Source organism: Pleurotus ostreatus (assembly GCF_014466165.1).
Source record: "Pleurotus ostreatus strain PC9 chromosome Unknown scaffold_7, whole genome shotgun sequence".
NCBI classification, from domain to species: Eukaryota; Fungi; Basidiomycota; class Agaricomycetes; order Agaricales; family Pleurotaceae; genus Pleurotus; species Pleurotus ostreatus.
The window spans coordinates 3062692-3083247 of NW_023503162.1; the positions used below are offsets into that span (position 1 = coordinate 3062692).

The 20556-nt window shown below is 52.4% G+C and overlaps 5 protein-coding genes across 5 annotated transcripts; 3 read left to right on the top strand and 2 right to left on the bottom strand.

Annotated features, from left to right (window-relative positions):
• Positions 1-19: 19 nt before the first annotated feature.
• Positions 20-734, top strand: PC9H_010281 (uncharacterized protein; the record flags this gene model as incomplete). The annotated part of the gene is made up of 2 exons (XM_036779775.1): positions 20-193; positions 249-734. The coding sequence occupies 2 exons, from the start codon at positions 20-22 to the stop codon at positions 732-734; spliced, it is 660 nt and encodes a 219-aa protein (XP_036629164.1).
• Positions 735-2098: 1364 nt separating this feature from the next.
• Positions 2099-3451, bottom strand: PC9H_010282 (uncharacterized protein; the record flags this gene model as incomplete). The annotated part of the gene is made up of 4 exons (XM_036779776.1): positions 2099-2304; positions 2505-2763; positions 2798-2909; positions 3219-3451. The coding sequence occupies 4 exons, from the start codon at positions 3449-3451 to the stop codon at positions 2099-2101; spliced, it is 810 nt and encodes a 269-aa protein (XP_036629165.1).
• A 5398-nt stretch (positions 3452-8849) lies between these two features.
• PC9H_010283 (uncharacterized protein) lies at positions 8850-10551 on the top strand (the record flags this gene model as incomplete). The annotated part of the gene is made up of 5 exons (XM_036779777.1): positions 8850-8861; positions 8956-9024; positions 9077-9421; positions 9482-9518; positions 10244-10551. The coding sequence occupies 5 exons, from the start codon at positions 8850-8852 to the stop codon at positions 10549-10551; spliced, it is 771 nt and encodes a 256-aa protein (XP_036629166.1).
• A 1806-nt stretch (positions 10552-12357) lies between these two features.
• On the top strand, positions 12358-14592 carry PC9H_010284 (uncharacterized protein; the record flags this gene model as incomplete). Its single annotated transcript, XM_036779778.1, has 9 exons — positions 12358-12531; positions 12591-12666; positions 12727-12857; positions 12908-13487; positions 13561-13805; positions 13858-13933; positions 13993-14123; positions 14180-14546; positions 14588-14592. 9 exons carry the CDS (start codon positions 12358-12360, stop codon positions 14590-14592), a joined length of 1785 nt encoding a protein of 594 aa, XP_036629167.1.
• Positions 14593-15318: 726 nt separating this feature from the next.
• Positions 15319-19616, bottom strand: PC9H_010285 (uncharacterized protein; the record flags this gene model as incomplete). The annotated part of the gene is made up of 11 exons (XM_036779779.1): positions 15319-15346; positions 15398-16102; positions 16160-16548; positions 16600-17111; positions 17161-17316; positions 17364-17470; positions 17525-17650; positions 17703-18109; positions 18166-18375; positions 18653-19077; positions 19139-19616. The coding sequence occupies 11 exons, from the start codon at positions 19614-19616 to the stop codon at positions 15319-15321; spliced, it is 3543 nt and encodes a 1180-aa protein (XP_036629168.1).
• Between the last annotated feature and the right edge of the window lie 940 nt (positions 19617-20556).

The window sequence follows — 20556 nt, forward strand, 5'->3', positions numbered from 1 at the left end:
TCAAGTTGCCACCGAAGCCATGCCCGACTTGGCCTTATCCATGTCCTCTCCGAACGCATCTCAGCATGAGCCTGCCCAGCCCACCATGGCTGATGTCGTTTCCCAAATGACGGGCGCGGACAGGCGTATTTTCTTACTACTTACGTGCCCTCCGAAATCGACCAACGATCTGCACGGTCGCCCATCTTTGAGGGTGAGCAGCTCAGATTCTTACTTCGACCACCAGGGAAATAATTCTCCTCCTCCAGAATGCCTTCATCAAATTCGTATCGCGTGCTCGAGCATACGAATACCTCCCCCTGAACACGGTACCTGACAAGAAAAGCCGATTTCAGCCTCCCCGCTGGCGCTATGGGTACAAGTTCACTTTTGAACAGGCTCTTGCGGTCAATGAGCAGCGTCTACCCCCCGACCAGCAATTATCGCCACTGAGCTGGTTCCGGGAGTGCTGTGACGACGATGCTGACCCCGTCGCCGAGCGCGCTCGTGTTGCGGGTTCATGGCTTGAAACCCGCGTGAATGTTATTATGGAGGGTGACCAAGAAGCGCAATGGTGCCACGCCTGGGAGAATGGCGAGAGGATTCTGGTGCTCAGTTTTAGGGACACATGGCGTCTTGGAGAAGCGCCGGGTGCCGATCAAGTCGCTGCAATCAGCGAGTTGATGTTTGGTAAATACGTGGAGCCCATGTGGTATGTGGATGCGTTCGATTGTTTCTGGGGGGCGAAGTATTAGCCAGTCATGGGCAATGGACTCCTTACGCCTCGCCTGTTCACCTTGTGGAGATTCTTTGCCCAACCTATTTTCATCATAGTATCGCGTCGCAATGTGATGGGTCGTTCATAAGTCGTCTCGCGTTGAAAGGCGTGTCGTGCTCGAGGATTAGAGTCCCAACATATTCACTATCTATCTGGCAGCGCGTCGGACACTGCTCGAACTGAAAGCCGTGAAAATATATTTTCTGATCTAGCTTTAGCTTAGAAACATGGGTGAGTCACTCCCGCAGTGCTAATGAGTGACTTTCGTCGTTTGCGATCCTAGCTACAAGGGTTTCGCGCAAGGCCAAATAATTAGTAGTCGTTCTATCTGGATGGTGACCCTTTATGGCGACCGCCTGGGCGTACAAGCTACCCACCGCCTACAGAGCTACTACCTCCACCGACACTCCAGGCGCACCGCCGTTGAGCCTGTCTGCGCCGGCATCACGTTCTGGCATTTCCTGATTTGCTATGAAGTACTCGCGTTTAGCAATCTAGATTCCGGCTATCGACGATCTCCACCTACTTCTGTGCTGATGAATGCGTTATTCTACTGCGTTATTACTCCGAACGTCCGACCGTTGTCTTCTGTCTTGAAGGGATCGTTCTTGACAAATGATTCATTGCCGTCTCAGCAATTGTATTCCTCCTCTGGAACCCTTCACGTTTCAATGTTCGCCCTCTATTTTTTAAGGTACTCCATCCGTATTTAAAGCATTCATCTACACATTCCTGCAGCACGATCGCGGAGGACGTATTGCGTCTATGGAGGGTGGCCCGACCGCAATGCAAGTACCAACGAACCCGTATTATTTAAGTAGGCCATAGTCCGATAACTACCTACTACAGGAACATGTCTGAATGTCCGTGATGCCAATAGTGTAATGCAAAGTAGCAAATGATGGGTTAAACGAATGTATTTATAAGGGTACTATATAGAAAAGTCGCGTGAGGATGCGGAAGGAACGTCTATGTTTCGAGTCTAGATATTTATTTTGGAAGTCCTTGCGTGCGGGTCACGTCAGCTTTCGGGAACTCCACCACGTTCGCCTCGCAAGCGGTTCTGCGCGTCGTACGTCAGTCTAAGCACATCTAATGATAAGAAGAAAGGCTTACTCCTTTGTAACGGTCGTCATCCTTTGTAACGGTCGTCAGGTCCTGCCCGCTTGGATAAGTGCGCAAGGTATTGACGAGCTCATCGTCGGTAGGGTTGGCATTCATGCAGGGCCCGCGAACGGATTGGCCGCCGTCGCCGTCGAGAACGTTGAGGCTGAACGCTGCTCCGTCATTCCCATTCCAACAGGCGGCAACGTCAGTACCGGTCCATCAAGTCCACCCGAATTAGCCGGCGATCCGCCGAAGCTTCTGCCAAAACACGTTGGGTCGACCTTCGGGTACACCAAGAGTGTCCGACACAATCCGTAGGGTCGTCCGGTCCTTACCGCTACCGATGATGTTATCGTCGCAGATGACGAAGATCAACTTGCGCTTGTTGTCACAGTGCCAGGCAGCGAGTGAATCATTTCTTCGACGCAGCGACTCTTCGCCTTCAGTGTAGCAAAGTGTAGCAAGGAACCTGGCACAGAACGAACTTGTCTTTCATCTCAGGCGTGCGAGTTGCAGTAAGGACTACAAAAAGGGTTAATGAAGCAGGAATATCTGTAGTACAGGATAGACTTACGCCTGAGGACCGTGGATGCCACGAGGACACCCGAAATCGCGAGTAGCAGGTAGCTCTACACGAAACACCTCGGCGTCTTCCTGAAATCCGTCTTCCCGACAAAGACAGCGTTGCGCAGGTAATTCTTATTCCGCGCGCGCACAGCCGGATTCATCTTGGTCATCACCGCCTCAATCGACTTGGTGGAGTCCTGGCCGGCTTGCTGCTTGAAGACATCCACGAGGTTCTCATCGAGGAACTTGTGATCGCCGTCGTCCCAATGGATGCCAAGCGTATTGAGGTAGTCGTTAAGGCCGTGGACGGTGTCGCCCCAGTATCCCACACCCTATAAAGCGCACATAAACATAAGAAATATGAACATTTTCCTGTAAGACATACCTTTGGATGTCCTGGTCACGAGCCTGCGCCAAGATATCCTTCTTCTCGGAGACGAGGGGTCCCTTCTTGTACTGGTTGATCCTAAGCGAGAATCTTGACGTATATTAGTCAGGCTGGGCACGCCTTGAAGTGAAAGAGCCTGACGCATGCGACCCTGTGGGAGGGAGGCCGAGGGTTGCGTTCTTCACGGTGAGCATCATCTGCAAGTCTGTGACAAGGTCCTGGCACGCAAGCACAAGAGGGGGAGGGAGATCCTGACCGACGACCTACTCAAGGGTATCCATCCCGCCGCTGATCAAACCCTGGACGTCGCTGTGGTCTCTGCGCACGAACTTCGAGACGTCATACACCTGACCCTGGATGGTGACCCAAAGTCATCGTCCGTGGTATGCAACGCGGCACAGTAGCCGGCGGAACTCAATGATGTAGAAGATGATGATGGCGTTGAGGATGAAAATGAGGATGGCGATGGCAAGCTTCCCCTGCCACGCCAGCCTCAAATCTGGCCGCTTCATCCACCCTACGCGCGTCAGCATAAACATCGGTCGTCGCGCCCCTCGCACTTCGTCGGCACGTCCTCCACCGCGTGGCAAGACGATTGGCGAGACTTGATGACAGACGTATATTGGAGCCATTGGTGACAGTGAAAACGTAGTGTATGTCCTCAAAAGACTATGAGGCAAGGTGGCCACGGGCGTACGTGCGTAGACATCGATGAGGTCCAGGAGAGGTGGTGAATACAGACAGACGCCCTCGTTCTTCGGGGTGTGTATGCGCCGTGCTCCGATGCCCCACCCTCGTGCTGGTTCTTCGAGTGTCTGTCCCGCCCTCGCCCTTCCGTTGCGCATGCATTGCGCTCCGCTTCAGCTCTTCGAGTGAGCATTCATAGAAGGCGCAGAAACCAAATAACGCACCTTTTGCGCTGATCTCAAGCTCCAGGTCAAGGCTTCCACGTTCTTGGTACAAGCGTGACGAATTGGTGAAGGGCGTGGAACGGCGACGAGTCCGCCGATGACAGGGAGGATGAGGTACTAGCACTATTGAACGTCGAGCACTGTTGTTGAAGGGCATTGTTAGTCCCATAAAGTACTTTGAGGGCGACACGTACCTTCATATCTTCTACATCGAGGACCAACTCCCGATCACCCTCATATCCCTACTCCTCCCTAACTGAGCCGCTCCCATGGGTATTGTCTCCGTCCGTCCGACCGGCGTGCAAAGGTGAAGCCGGTGGGCTTGATACCGCCGATTCTACCGGGCCTCGCTTCAAAACACGCGCGGGATGGCGTTGGAGGCAGTTTTAAGGTACAAGTCCGCCTTGACTCTGCGCTTCAGATGCTGAGTTATCGCGACATCGGAAGGCGTTTGAAGTTGACGAGCGCATGAGTTATCATCGCCCTTTGCAGCACTAATCCCACGTTGAAGTTGACGAAAGGTCGCTGGTGACGTAGAGGTATCGCCTTTGTGAACAGCCCGTAACATTGATGATCACCTTGGCGCGGGAGCTGCAACGTGAGTGTCGTCTCGTAGTCGGCGGGACGAGCGTCGAGGTTGATGGACGACGCAGAACAGGCCGGGGTGCCTTGAGTTGGACGGGGCAGCGATATTCTGCACAGTAGACATGACGCCTGAGTAGTCCCTGTATCAAGGACATCTCGTCGTCTTCCGACCACTGCTCTCTTCCTCTCATCATAGCATGCTAGCCTGCCAATCGGCCAAGCCGCCACCCCTCGAGCGCAGAGCCCATCTGTTCATAATCCGCGAACAGTCCGCAAGATGCGAACGCGACGACGAGGTTGTGAAGAAGCTGGAATGCCAGCATAAATCCTTGGTGGTCCAGGCAACGTAGCTAGCGTGGAGAAGCATCAACCTGGCCGAGCTGCGGGACGCGCGTGTCGACTGGCTTGAAACGTGAGATGGTATCTGCTGGTCTTAAGGTCGACGCCGGAGTGGGTGTCTAGAAAAATCAGGTAGATGAGAATGGGAGGGTTGAAATGAGAAAACCCGTCCATACCCATGGCTGTGGCAACCCCGTATCACACACTCGCATCATGCTCCCGCTCTGTCGCCTGCCTCCCCTCTCCAGGCTCTCCTAGCTAGACTTGGCCATCTGGATCCAATCCAAAACCCTTCGCAGTCTCCACGTAGCAGCAAGCAAATCCCAGTCTTCTGAGTGCTCAACTTAAGCTGCGTTCATGGATGTTAGGTTGTCGAGCTTCAGGTTCATTGTGGGTGCACGGAGATTCGTTTTATAGCTTCGGAGAAAGAGCGCGATCGAACCATTTCTGCGGATAAGGAGGTTTGAAACTTTGGATCAAGTGGGTGATGCGACGAGGGAGGTTGCATGCCGTGATGAACATTTGGAATGACCAGAGACCGAGAAAATCTGGACAAGCGCTGGTCTTGGCACAGGAGTCAGGACAGGTGAGTCGTGATCAGATGCATTGATGCGTGACGCGTGACGCACCACTGCCACGCGTCGTGTCTTTCCTCTAATCTCATCGCACAACATGGCCGCCTGCATGTCTGGGCGTCCTTAGGTACGTTCCAGCTCCTTTTTTCGTTCTTAATTGCTCACAACTACCTATAGTTATCAGCTTGACAGGCTGACCAGCTGCCGAGCCACTAGCGCTCAACAAGGCATACGCAGACGCCTCAACGACAAGTAGCCGCCAGCGGCCACGTCCACACCGTCCACACCGCCAGCTCAAGTACGATACCACCACCATCCGCTTTCACACACGCTGCACATATGCGTACACGTAGCGGGCTTTGCCACCGCATTGTAACCGTATCGAACATTGCCGCCCCACTGTATCTGGGCGAACTTAGGTGCTTGCCAGCATTTTACGTTTCGGTATTCTTACTCACAGATGATAACACCTTGATAGGTTCGAGCCACACCTGTGCTTCCCTCTGCGCGACCCACTCGAGCGCTACGCCGCCGCCGCCGCACCACCACCACCGCCGTCAGCGTGCACATGCCTGACCGATGTCATAACATCGCCGCCACCGCCCTCGACCCCTCGACTAACGCGTAGGGCAACTCGCGTCGACAATCCAAACGCCGCATAGACGTGTCGTTGCAACGAACGCTGTGTATGGCGCGTCTCAGGTGTCCACCACCTCCAACCCTCCCTCTGCGCCGCTCAACGCGTGCGGACGGCTTTACCAACACATATAGGCCAATCCCACGCATTCTGTACTTCGCCTTGTGCGCCGCTTCACGCGTGCGTACGACGGATTGTCCACGCGTCAATCAGACCTCGTCGCTCTCTGAGCTGAGTGTTCGACACGCGTAACAGTATCACTCCTTCACGCCCACTCCTCGCTCGCTGAACCCACGGGAACGTCGTCCCGTCTCCTCGTCACCACGTTAAAACCGCTGACTTGCCATGCGCGTACGGCTTGACGATGACGGTTCGACGACGGTGCCGCCCTGTCCACCCCCACATCACCGCATAGGCTATCCCGCAACATGGGTTGACGACTCCTCTCTTAGCCTCTACGCAGTCCATGACTCGAGTATATTGTAAGCCTTGACAGTGCCCCGTACATCCTGACTCGTTTACTTTGTTTCCCCTTTCCATTAGCTTGCCTTTTGTTTAAATAGTTATGCGTGAATTAACTACTGCTACTAGTTTGGCAAACATCATCGTGAATAAGGGCTACAATATATTAACCGCAATACCGCAACCTGTTCCGACAGAGAAATCTTGTAGATCGCTCCATCGATCTTTCAACTTCCCTCGCGGATTACCTCCTTTGTTCATCATCAGTCTCCCAGTTGACCGGGTACGTTGGATTTCGATGCAAGTCGATCCGGGTCTTGATTACCCGGACATCTACAAAAGGAAAGTCATCAAATAAAGGACGTCATGGGTGTCCCAGTTTCCTGTACAGTGCTAAACAAGACCGTACATGAAACTTTGACAGCCCCTATCTCGAGTTTGCGCGTGTACCCAACCTTTTCTTCTTTGGCTTTCAAGAAATCGGTGCGCTGTGGTCGCGTTCCCATATCTTGGTATCATCTTCGCGCCAATGTTCCTTATTTATTTCAGCACCGGTACCGCGATCTACTATCGGAGCACATCTATCGAAACCAAGTGCCTTCGCTTCGCTCGAGACTGTACGGGTTGTACTCAGGTATGTCGAGTCCCATTGTTTTGGGTTCGACCTGGAGCCTCAGTCTTATTTACCTAGGTTCCTTGCGCTCTTCGTCGAGTCCCTCGCCCGATTTTGGGACCTTTCCACTAAGAAGGTTAACTTTTGTCAATTAGAATCCTTTCCGAACTACAGAGCTCACCCGACAACTACAGGCATGCGATTCCTCTCCTGGCTGGTCGCGAGTCTCTTTGAGTTTTGTCGCGCATTTCGTGGTCCATCGTCCGCTCGCTGCTTCGTCGTCGTCGTGATTTTTCTGAGCCATGCAGCGAGCCCAGCTGTGGCGTCCAAAGTCTCCCCTCAATACCGGCAGCCTCGATAACAACCCGGCACGTAGTTGGGTATGCACATCGGCACCTCGAATGTTGTAGGATGTGCCCTTGTGCACTGAAAGCTCCAGCCCGCCACCCCACCCAAATGGCAGTACGAGGAAGCAAGTATACTCCGCCGTGTTCTCCAGCGCCAAGTCCAGAGAGTCGAGGTTTCTGCATAGAGTTCCTTCGGAAGTAAGTGGTGCTGTTTTATTTCCTGGCAAACGTCTCGTTGAGCTTTTTACAAGGTAAACTATACATCCGCATTTGCAATCCCTCGACGACGAATACCACCCTCCGTTCTCCGTCCATTCCTGCAGCAACGACACCGACAAACCTACGGACAGCTCAATGGACGCGCTCATTGGTCCCCACCACGCTGTCATCACCCCTCTAGAGCGGAGAGAGACGAGATTCACCCACCGAGTTTCGGGTTGGCACATCCAGCCATAGCGCAAGCCACTACTCCTACGAAGTCCCTCACCACGCCGATTCGACCTACACTCTCTCAGGCTCAGCAACATGCGCAGCAGCGAACATCTTCGACGCGTTGCCGCGGGAGTTGGGCGTTTTGGGATCAGGCTCGCGTTCATTACGGAGACAATCTCGCTCACCCTTGTGCCTGTCATCGAGGATGAGCCGTTTGCCTCTGTAGGTCGTGCTGCGCACAATTTTGCCATACCTGGCGGCATACTGATATTGAAAGCGGATATAGGCTCAGGTGAGTAACTCATTTCCTTATCGTTCGGTTCAACGTCTAATCCCGTCTTGTTTTCTTTGCTTCTCTCCTCTCTCATAGGCAGTATGCGCTTCCCCAGTTGACGCACATCCCACAGAGCACAGTCATACACTTCTCCCTGCCGCTCAGCACAGGTGCCAATGCTAAAGGGCTTCCGTCGCGCGTCAGGCTACACGCACATCCCTGCTCGTCTGCTCGTCCACGCAGGACACCGCAACTGGAGGAAAAATGGGTCGAAGAGGCGAGTTGAGAGGAACAGATTTACTTGCGCGCCCGATGGACCGGCTGTGCTTATTGTTCTCGAATGCCGTGGGTTGCATAGGGATCAGGAGCGATCACCGCGCGATGAAGCCGATCTTCGAGTGGTGCTGCTGCCCCCGCGCGCGCTTCTAATTCCTCCATCCTCGACAAGTCTACCTCGCTCCAAGCGCGTGTCAGGATGAGGGCCCTCGTAACAAGGAAAGCATGCCCTGCACACATTCGCACCCCCGCGTCATTCTCTGACTTAGGGCAGCGCTGCCCTACGCTTTAAGCTCAGGAATAGACGACGCCTATGTCGTTACCCCTTCTTCCCCCATTGAACTCCGTCCCCGACCTGTTTTTCATCTCGCTCGCCATCCAAATGAAAGGTGGAGCTCCCGTCACCGAAACGCGTCTGGGACTCAGTTGATTCTCTACACATACGCGAGAGGCCGTCTTGCTGGACGAGAGGAATGTCAAGAAAATGTGGTCGCGCACCGATCAATCTGCCTGCTTTAACTCCTACGCGTGTTGCGTGGCTAGCCGCTAGCGAAAGCCACGGTCCTTGTTACGACGATAATGAAAGCCTGGGTTCGTTGCGCGATGTGGGTGGTGCGGGCGGAGGGAGCGTGGTTATCGCTTGGGAGATCATCCAGCGCGAGCTTGGCTGATGTTACCCGCGCAGGACCTCAAGTCGGCATTCTCTATGTCAAAGCTGTGCCAGCTCGTCTCCTTCACCCCTCTGCGATTTACCGTCGGTCATTCACTTTCACCTCTACCCTCTCAACCTTTTCTTCCCTGTGTAGTCATCACATGTCACGTATCTCTTCCACAGTTCCACTCTCATATTAACGCTATCTTTCCTTGTGGACTCTACAATTACTTTTATCGGGCTGGTTTCGAATTATCTGTCGACGTGGTTCTCTCTAGGTGTATGCTTGGGAGGTGTGCGGCGCACGCAGCACTTTGACGACATCCACACCACGTCTTCCCAATGTCTCTGCATCCTCTCATCGATCTTTTGGTTCGGCTTCCTTTACTCTCATGAAATGAGAGAGTACACTGGGTCTACATCGGAGGTGGAGCAGCTCTTGTTTGACTCAATGAGGATAAGACCTTGCTGCGATGGCGTCGGGAATACTATCAAGTCGGTATGTCCTGCGTTTCGGTATCATTTGGTTGTGGCTGGCTGAAAGCTTTCGTTTTTGTAGGTCGTTGCTTCGATCGAGGGAGCTCCTGAGATTCGCGGTGAGTACCCTTCCAGTGTATGTATGCTCGCTCTATGTGCTAAGTTGTCGATCTTGACTTTCTCCACGCTTAAGAGTCATACAAACTCCCATGACAGAGGCATCGAGTTGTTTGATGGTGCGCCGCCCCTCGCAACGCGTCCCACGTCTTTCAGGAGGAGTCAATGCGCCGCCCGCGCAGGGTACGCTGCCTTGCCGCACTCGGAGGTGCACACCTCCCAGAGTCCCGTACCTCACCCCCAGGCGGAATGACTGGCGTCCCGTTGACCTTCATATTGTATCATCCCCAGATATTCAATCGCTCGCATTCTTCTCTGAATATACTTGCGATTCCAACCATCTGTTGCCGCGTTCCACGATTTTTAACCTGTATCTACTCTACTGCGCTGACACCTTTACTTTGTTCCACTAATTAAGTACTGCTATCACTCCTAAGTAGCTCGTCGACTTGTGGTCAAACTTTGCTCCGTTGGCGTTGAGGCCTGAGGCCGTATGCCGACTGTGCACTCCGATTCCGATCAATCCCAAAGCCCATACTCCGCCGACGACGGGACTGAAGTATGGTTGCGCTGGAGTTAGTGCTAGACGAACCCCAAGTATCCTAGGCGAAGCGCACTCCACAATCTCCAGAGCCTCGTGTTTATAGTAGACAAGATGCCCCGGACCTCACATGGAACGTGCCGGAAACACAATTGTCAAATTCGCAATCCTAACCACCTCCACTAGCACAGCTGCAACCAAATACACTACCAGACCCGACGTCTTCGCCGAAGGCGGGACTTCAACGAAAGCTCCCCGCAACGCCGAACTCTTTCACGAAAATCACACGTATACCGCTTAAACCACCACAGTTGGCACGGGAGCTCTCCAGCGACGGATCTGACGATGGGGCACGCCGCCGCCGCCGCCCGCGGAAGGAGTTCAAGTGTCTCCCTGTCATGACACCTTTTTTCTTCTACCCACGTCTACGCCGCGAGGACTCGATAGAATCTCATCAGTCCGATACATCCCCCCAGCCCCCCAGCCCGCTTTGATCTGGTCGAGGCTTCGCCTCGCTCTCAGGTCAGATTAACCCAATACCCTTTTTTCTTACTCTGACGCCACTGCTCCTCCCAGAGCTTTCCTCCTAGTCGCCCGCCCTTCCTCAATGCGGCCCTCACCCAGCTGAGTGCCGAATCCTATGAGGCTAACTTGGAAGAGGTTTGGGCCCCGAAGGAGGTTCGATCCTAACGCCTCTTGACACGCTAAGAGCCATGTCTTCCCTTCTCGACTTTCTGTCTAGGCCTGATCTCCGAAGCACGACGCCTCGCGTCAATCACTGTTCATTCACTCCCAACCCGTTTCCTCTCTACAACCACCTATCGACGCGTTACCGCTGCCTCTCGCGATTCCAACCAGCGCTCTCTGGCCGTAAATTATCCCCATCACTGCTTATAATCCATGTCTCATTACAATGGACCCGCATCTCGTAAGCCCTCGGGCTAGGAGGTTGGCATTGGCATGCCTGTCAGTGAAGATCCAAAAGGTCTTGCGGCGCTCAAGCGAGTGGTGTAATCGGGATGTGCGGTATCTGGCGTGGCCCAGAAGGTGGCCTACGCCCTTCACCTCGAATCAGAGTCAACAACAACGACGCGGCACTCGCAAAGTGCGAGTCCCAGGCCGAGTCTTATTGTCATGCTGGGTCGACGATCTCGCGCACGAGGAATTGGACCCAATGCTCGTTTGGGCTCGTGACAGTGTGAACGATTTAAGGTGGGGCTATTGGGCAATGGTGGCGACCCGTCATTCGTGGGGTGTTTATCGACAAGCTGGGATGCAAACCTCTTAAGCATCGCTCGATCGTTTGCATCCACGAGTGCACAAAAGCACAGCCAAGCTATGACGACATGGGTGGCTGGAAGATGATCAGAGGGGCAGGGACGCAGTCTGGTGCTCTGCGCAGATGGCTTTGGAGCTAGCATGGAGTGACCAAACTCAAAGCTCATTGACGGAAAGCAGGAACGCAGCACCGTTATTTGGCACACTGCGTGGCCGAGTGGATGGTGCGAGGAAGCAACTTGTTTGTGTTGGCGAGGACAGAACAGAATTGAGGGTGGTTGGTTGGTAAAGATGCGAGCTGTGCCTGGACCACTATACAGGTAAGCAACTTGCATTTGCAGATTTTCGGATGCTTCTTACACATTACTTCTCAGCTGAGCGACGAGGTCAGAGTGGATGATGGTGGCAGTGTGGTGAGATGAGTCACCCTGTATTACTATCGGTAAGGTAGACTCACGGTGTCAGTGACGATAGTCATCGCCTACCGATAGCTATCCAGTTGCACAAGGCGGGTGTTAGTTAGAGGAGGCTGTGGTGTGGAGGTCATCTTGGAGGCGGGCTGAGCTCAACGGCGCAAGGACGTGAGGTGGAGGGCGAGTTTTCGAGCGAGAGCAGAGCCTTTGTCGTATACTGTGTAGGCAGAGGGAGTGTAGACGACGGCAGCTCGCAGCGATGAGCGGTCGACATCTGTTAGGAAAGCTGAGGGAATCGTTGCTGGTGAGAAAAGGGCTATAGCAGCCCAAGATAAGTTTGCTGTGGGCGTCCAGGGCGAGTGTAGAACATACGGAAGCTGCAACGGTTCAAACGGCTAAGCATGCCGGCACCGAAGAATGCGGGAGTGACTGTATCGATGTTGAGTTAGTAGGTAAATTCAGTTAGTCGGATGGTGGAAATAGTAGATCATGAAACCAAACTCTGAGCAGTACAGTTCTTCAGTCCGAGGATGAATTGGGCTCTGTTGATGCAAGTTTGGTCAAAGTTTGGCAACACTGATGACTGGAGGTTCAGATTCGCCCTGCACCATGCTGTCGAGACGGTATATCCATGACGACAAACCTTCAGAAGATGCCAAGAAACTTGTTGGCCGTGTTGATCCAAACAGTCAACGGTGTCTCATCGAGAACCGCCAAGATCTCGCTGTCGAGCATTGTTACCTCCTTCCAACATATCTGTTGCGGAATGAACGAATCGTAGAAGTCATCCCTTCTTTGACTAAATTGACTTATTGGACTGGCCTCATGTCCCGATGTTGTAGATGTCGTCTCTGGAGTGGTTCTGGGGGATGAAGCACGGCTCCCTGAACCTTGATACCAGGTACAACGTCTTTCCAAGTAAGTTTCTCCTCCTCATGAGCTTCCATACGTTTCACCTGAGACTGATTGGTCTCATAGTCAGTTCTTCGCTCCTCCGTCTATATGAAGAGAATAAGTGGGGGTTACTCCCATCAGATGACATTGTTCATCACTATGCCCGAGGACTTAGTCTTGGTTTTGCAAGCCGGCCTAAGGGAGACACTGTACAAGTGCGTACTTGAGCTTATCCGACTCTTATCCGTGCTGATCTCTTCTCCAGAATGGCGTCTTCACATATAGATTCCTTCCACTTTCCAAGGCCATTGAGTCTATGGGCATTCTACACCAGCATGATCATCCGACCCCTCATCCTCCTACACCAAGTAGCTTTATCACATCCGTCCATCCATTCTCAGAGCTTCAGAACCTCGAGTCGCACCTTCATCCCAAGTTCGCAATCGCTGCCCTTGGTTATAAACTGGGTTTGGTCGATCAGAATCGACGCAAAGAGCTCCTCCTTCATTGGCCCATCCTTTGGACATTGATGTCCGTTCATCGTGCTTGGATGGTATCCGTTCCGGCGGTTGCCTGCGATCACGAATCCTTCGCGTCTCTTTCAGAGTCTAGAAGCACGTCAGACTCAGGCTATGGCGGCGGAATCAGCGAAGGTACTATCCCGATACGCCCACGTCCAAGGGTATCTGCAAAACGGGAAAGGTCTGCCAGCCTTGATGAGCTGTCCATGTCTTCACAGAAGCGCGCTCGACTTTCTGCTCATGCTTTGTTATGTCACGACCGACGCAGTGACAGAAGTGGATGGACCCGGAAGAGAATATCTGATTGGGCTGCATCGTCCGCGTGTACTTTCGATTTGTAGTTAGTGTGGCTGGATGCTTATGTCATGTTTTTGCTTTTTCCTTGAGGCTTGAGAAGATCAGTGCATGTGTGACACGTTTGGCATCGAGGATAGATTTGACCCACCCATCCTCGTATCAACCATTCATGAGCCAGCAAAAGACCCCAGAATCCCGCCTTGGGTGCCCTCACGGGGCACTAAAATCAGAGTTGACTCTGTTGATCCCAATCAAGGCCGCTGCCTCATCGAAAACTGCCTAAAGTTTCGGGAGGTTGAATACTGCCATGTTATACCACGAAGCTTTACAAAGTTCACCGACAATGTATGTCTCCAGATTAGTCATCGCGACTAGCAAACTCACTCAATCATCGTAGATGACAAATCTTGAGTGGTACTGGGGGCTGAGACATTCAACCCTGGACCTGGATACGAGGCGTAATATTTTGCTCGGTAACCCAGGCTCTTTCACCTTGATATCTCAGGATTAATGACATCATGCGATTATTTAGCTGGATCTTCTCTGCACGGCCTTCATGACAATCACCGTTGGGGGTTGCTGCCACCCGACGATATAATCAACAAGTATGCGAACAACATTGACGAAGAGGAGCACTATCAAAGGGGGTCTGTTGAAGTCCCCGTAAGTACATCCAAGTATTTTTGCTTTATTGCCTCTGATTCAATAGCGTATTATAGGACGGGGTCTTCTCATACCGACTCATCCCGCTTCATCCAGGCATGGAAACCATTGGCATTCACCGCCAGCTGGGACACGAGCCCGACAACCTTACTTTCACAACACATGTATTTCCGTTCGACCAGCTGCCACCCCTTCAATGCCATATCCACCCAAAATTTGCAATCTACGAGTTTGGCTCAAAACTCGTCGGGCTCGCCGCTGAGATGCGGGCTGAGCTTTTCGAACGTTGGCCAATTCTTGACAAAATTGCCCTTATCTACAGGGCGTGGGACGCGCCCCCGACAGAGGATATTTCAAAATGGCTGATGGACATCCCGGACTCAAAAGGTGACTCCAGTGACGATGATGAATATCCCCCACAAGGTATGAAGCGACGCAGAGGCTCAAGCATTCACATACCTCAGTGTAAACTGTCTGGTACTCCCAGACGGATAGAAACTACACCCCCCCGTACTCCCAGGGCAAGCTGGACCCGGCCGGGATATATCTGTCCCTGGTGCACCCAGGTGAGCTGGAGTATATCTGTTCTGAGACTCCCAGTTCCAGTAAACTTTATCCTGCGGAAAATTCCAGGGTGGGATAAACTGACTACAGGAGCTGAATATCCATCCACTGGTACTCCCAGGGTGGATAGACTTGAGTTTGTAAGGAGACAGCAAGTGAATCTGAAATATCCATCCTGTGGCACTCCCACTGTGGATAAATTAGAATACCCATCCACTGGTACTTCCAGGGTGGATAGACTTGAGTTGGTAAGGGGACAGCAGGTGAATCTGAAATATCCATGCGCTGAGACTCTCGGTGGGGATAAACATGGAATATCCATGCGCTGAGACTCTCGGTGGGGATAAACATGGAATATCCATGCACTGAGACTCTCGGTGGGGATAAACATGGAATATCCATGCACTGAGACTCTCGGTGGGGATAAACATGGAATATCCATGCACTGAGACTCTCGGTGGGGATAAGCATGGAATATCCATGCGCTGAGACTCTCGGTGGGGATAAACATGGAATATCCATGTGCTGAGACTCTCGGCGCAGATAAAATACACACATTCCCGCAAATTGAGACACCATGAAAATGAGCATATTTGAGCACAAGACATTTACATTACATCGCCATGTGTTATTACCGGGCTCTGGTAGTACGTCCACCTCTAGGAGATATATCAGCTACCTTGACTTGATTCCCCATGAATATCACTCACAAAGCTGGTGCTTTCAAGAGCTCAATAAAAAGCAGGCGGAGCTCCTTGCAGACGGTGACACATTGTTGGGCCTCTGCTCCTTGAGGCTTTTGACGCCTCACCACACCCTTTCCCCACACATTGACCGCCCATAACATCACCAACAGTCCCCTACCACCACGCTGGAGATGTGGTTGCTCCAAGAGTCCATCCAGCCCCTTTTCTTCACGAACCTCTTTATCTGCATCCTTCTGCTTCTTCCACCATTTCCACATATCTTCACCAAACTTGGCATCACCTATCAAGCCATCCACATCAAACAAACCTTCTTCTTGCCAAGCATCAACCCAGACATCCACCGCAGTTGGTAATCCTTCAACATGATGAGGCACCCCATCCCCGTCAACAGCCTTCCCTAATAATGCCTTCTCCAGTGCCCAATAATTATCAACCACTGCCCTCCAATCTGCCCCGAAGCTTTGAAAGATGTGAGCATCCTCACGGAGTAAACCACATGAACTAGCCAGAGTTAACAGATCTTTAGGAATCCTTGATGCTTTCCCGATCCAATCCCTTTTCAGCTCGGCTTTGGCTTTAGGGCCAGCGTCTTTGGCTTTAGGGCCGGCGTCTTTGGCTTTAGGGCCGGCGTCTTTGGCTTTAGGGCCGGCGTCTTTGGCTTTAGGGCCGGCATTCTTGGCCTGCCCGCGCTTTATCTGGTCTTCCTCCCTAAGTACGGACCAATTAAATTCAAATTCAAGTTGAACTAAGAAATTAATGGCTTACCATTTCCGCAGGCTGTTCCTAATTCCGCTGCAAACTTCGCCCAGTTCCTCCCACTCCTTGATTGCGAAAGAAGAATCTTGCATGTATCCAGGAAGACTTTGGGCCTCATCACTACCAGGCTCCAGAAAACAAACTTTGGCCATGTCACGCAGCATGAGACCAACAATGAGAACAGTGGTTTCGACTCGCCCATATGGCCCAACTACATCACCAAGGCCAACATGGGGAAGTGGGTCCTGTAGGAGGTATGCCTTCGCTGCTGCGAAACTTTCACGTTCTTTGTTGGACTTGGACTGCGTGTAAAACTCCATTGGTAGATGTGGTGTTTTCAAAGACCAGCTGCCCCATGTTGGCGGGCGTTGGTTAGACCGCATGGACACTTGCCCTTGCTATAATACAATCAGCCAACCGTCCAACTGATTCATCTAGGAACTACTAACCTTGCACTGGCTCAGCCAACTGATCATGGCTTGATAATCACCGTTTGTCGAGAGAGATCTCAGAAAGATGATGCGGTCCTCGTCGGAGACCTGGCTTGGCGCTAGCATGCCCACTGGAACATCCTTTCCTCCGCCATTCTTGTCAACGTCCATTGCGCTTCCTTTACCATCCACATCACCATCCACATCCATCATTGTGTCAGATGGAGTCTTGATACGCTTGCTTGTTCTGACTTCCACCACTGAACTCCTTCGCCTTTTCCCTTCACCTTTCTCCACCTCGCTTTCCTTGGACAGAGTATCCCAACCTTCTCGGAGACGTAGACCCATGGTTCCTTTATCCTGGCGGCGCAGAAAGTGCATATAATATTGGCGAACATCGGCAATAGGCATCTTTGTTGGTTCCCCAAAGTGTACCCCAGATATCAAAGACTTTGGGTAAATATATGCCTCGTTATCCTGTGAGAGACGAAGCCACGGTAATCTCTTCACTTTGCCGTCAGAGTCCATATCTCCACTGTTTGTCAGTATTTGGAATTTATCCCAATGACAAGTGCCTACCTGCCACCAAATTCCCATATTCACGGAACACCCTGACAATTGCTTCGCTCCTGGCGCCTGCTGGAAGATTTGGGAGCATGGGAATACCATCTTCTGATTCTTCCACAATAGCCCAGGAATCCCGCTCTGGGTCTGTATCCTTAGACTTCACTGCATCTACCGCAATCCTTAGTATTCAACTCGGTGCCAGAACAGACACCCACCTCCATACAGACCGGCAGGCACCGACTCCAACCACTCCTCTTGGAATGCCCGGAAGACATTTGGCTTGATGAACTTGCTTGGACGTTTTCCATCCTTAGTTTCATGCCTATATACATTATATAAGTGAATGTTATCAATCTCATGTACACAGACAACATACCAACGAATGATTGGGGAGTCATCATCTCCTGGCGCCATGCTGAACATAATCACCGATGCTCCGTAGTATTTAGCAAAGTATTCTACTACACTGTTCATGCTCTCCTGCATGTTTCGCTTTGCCAGGCTAAGTATAACAACGGTCAGAAAATCTGACGATAGCGCTAAAACACTCTTACGATGGTTTCATGTTCTTTGGTGGGCCTTGCCTATTCCACTCACGCGCTTTCTTGCTAAAATCATCTTTTTCCTCTTCGGTGAACCCCCCCCAATACTCATTGATGGCCAAGTTGAAACGCTGGCCAAATCCCTTATCTTCGTGATGCGCTAAAATCTTCTTGAAGGCCTCCTCATCACATGCCTTCGCCATTAGCGGCCCAGTCATACGTTTGTGCCATGGAACATCAACATTGCGGGCAGGTTCATCATCCTCGTCATCCTGCTCTTCATCATTCTCCTCTACCGCCTTATTCTTTCCTTTGCCCCCCTTCCCTGCTTTACTCCGGTCATTTGCAGCCCCCATATCCTCCCCATCCAAATCCTTGCAATATCTCTTCTGGTTATTTTTGAACCACCACGCAACTTGCTAGTTGTTGATGAGTCCTCTTCTCTTTCCTGCAATATTGTGAAGTCAAAACTCACCCCCGCTAGACTGGCAGCATCTTTCAAAGGGTTCAACTTGCTGGTGTTTGCCGCCTGCTTTGCATACAACTCTTTGCAGGTGCGTTTGATCACTTCCTCCCTTCCTTCGTTTTTCTTCTTATGCCATTCGACAATTGCTGGCTTCAGAATATCGTCCACATACGGGGTGGACCAGGCCATTGTTGAATTTTCGGATGTGGATGCGGTGGTCTGTAAGGTAGGGCAATATGTTTCCACGGTAAACAATTCATTGTCACACGGAGCTCATAATCTTATGTACTGTGCAAAATTTCTATATAAGGTGGGGTGCATATATAAATACATAAATACATGGCGACTATGTAAGAAACTACAGACATGACCATTGAGTATGGGACAAGGGGGCGGGACACAGGCCACGGGGAAGGCACTGGGATATGAAGTCGGTGGGTGGTGCTTTGTGTACGACCTGTCTTTCTGGCATTGACACGTAATCCAGCACCCCTACTTGAGTTTTGGGTAGCGGAGGAGGATGGAACATGGGATGGGGCGTGAAGCAAGCACAGATGGCAGGACAAGCGGCGGGATGTGGTGTGGGTGGGTGGTACATCGTGTACCGTTTGCTAGGCGCCGACGTGAGATCCCGCGCCCCAAGCCGAGTTTGGGGCAGCGGAGGAGGGCGGAACGCGGGGTGGGGCGCGAACCGAGCGCAGACGGCATGGGCATGGAGTGGGCGGGTGGTACACCGTGTACCACTCATTTTATTGTCGTCGACGTGAGATCCTGCGCCCCAAGCCGAGTTTGGGGGCACGGAGGAGGACGGAACGCGGGGTGGGGGCGAATCGAGCGCAGATGGTGTGGTGAGCGGCGGGATGTGGTGTGGGTGGGTGGTACATCGAGTACCATCCGTTTGCCAGGCGTCGACATGAGATCCTGCGCCCCAAGCCGAGTTTGGGGGCGCGGAGGAGGACGGAACGCGGGGTGGGGCGCGAACCGAGTGCAGACGGCGCAGACGGCATGGGCATGGAGTGGGCGGGTGGTACATCGTGTACCACCCATTTTATCGTTGTTGACGAGGAATCCTGCGCCCCAAGCCGAGTTTGGGGGCGCGGAGGAGGACGGAACACGGGATGGGGGCGAAACGAGCGCCGACGGTGTGGGCGTGGAGTGGGTGGGTGGTACACCGTGTGCCACCCGTCTCGCTGTCGTCGACGAGGAATCCCGCGGCCCAAGCCGAGTTTGGGGGTGCGGAGGAGGACGGAACGCGGGGTGGGGGTGAATCGAGCGCAGACGGCGTGGGCGTGGAGTGGGTGGGTGGTACATCGAGTACCACTCATTTCATCGTCGTCAACGTGAGATCCCGCGCCCCAAGCCGAGTTTGGGGCAGCGGAGGAGGACGGAACACAGGGTGGGGCGCGAACCGAGTGAAGACGGCACAGGCGGCGTGGGCATGGAGTGGGTGGGTGGTACATCTTACGCCACTTTATTAGGTTAAACCTAATTTGCAAGTATGGAATTCTTCAAATCTTGTTGCATATATCCCATGTATACATACTAATAATGTACTCTACAAAGTCTGACGGTGTTCGGCGGTCCCGTTTGTGAGCAATGAGGCATACAAATTGTGTCTGACCGTCATGACTGTCATGGGCGCTTGATTGACGGTCAGTGACAGTTATGACCCACGCCATGCTAGGGACATCTGAAGGACATCGCAGGCTGTGTCTACCACGCTGCACACTGGTAAGTACTCCTCCAGTGACTGTTGTGACTCTCCATGACCGGCAAGTTGACCATCAAGTTGACCGTCATGACCGTCAGCCTGACCGTCAAGTTGACCGTCATGACCGTCATGACCATCAGCCTGACCGTCAAGTAAGCGCCGATGACCGTCAGCCTGACCGTCAAGTAAGCGCCAATGACCGTCATGACCGTCAGCCTGACCGTCAAGTAAGCGCCGATGACCGTCAGAGGTTCTCACGCATTCTCCATTGTCTGAGGTTCCTCTCCATTAAAATGAATGTATTCAGCAACATGTTCTGTGCATATTTCCCAGAACCGACCCCTGAGATCACTTGCTCAGTTGCACTGGAATTCCCGAGCAAATAAGCGCCCGTTGACCGTCAATCTGGGCGCCTAATGACTCCGGAAAACCGGAGCCTATCCACTGCGTCCTGGCACAGGCAAGAAACAGCCAAATCTGCTCAGAGGCATGAATATAAAGAACAAAGTACAAAATATAAAGCTATAATTGTCAAAGCAAGACATGTTCTTCTAATACAGCCGTCACCGTACTATACAAGACATCGCTCTTATCGTTCACAGTGTTTGTGAATAAGCAGGCACCCATCCATGGCTCTATCTCGCTCACCCAGAAGGAGTATTGGCCATTTTCAGTCCTGAAGACACCAA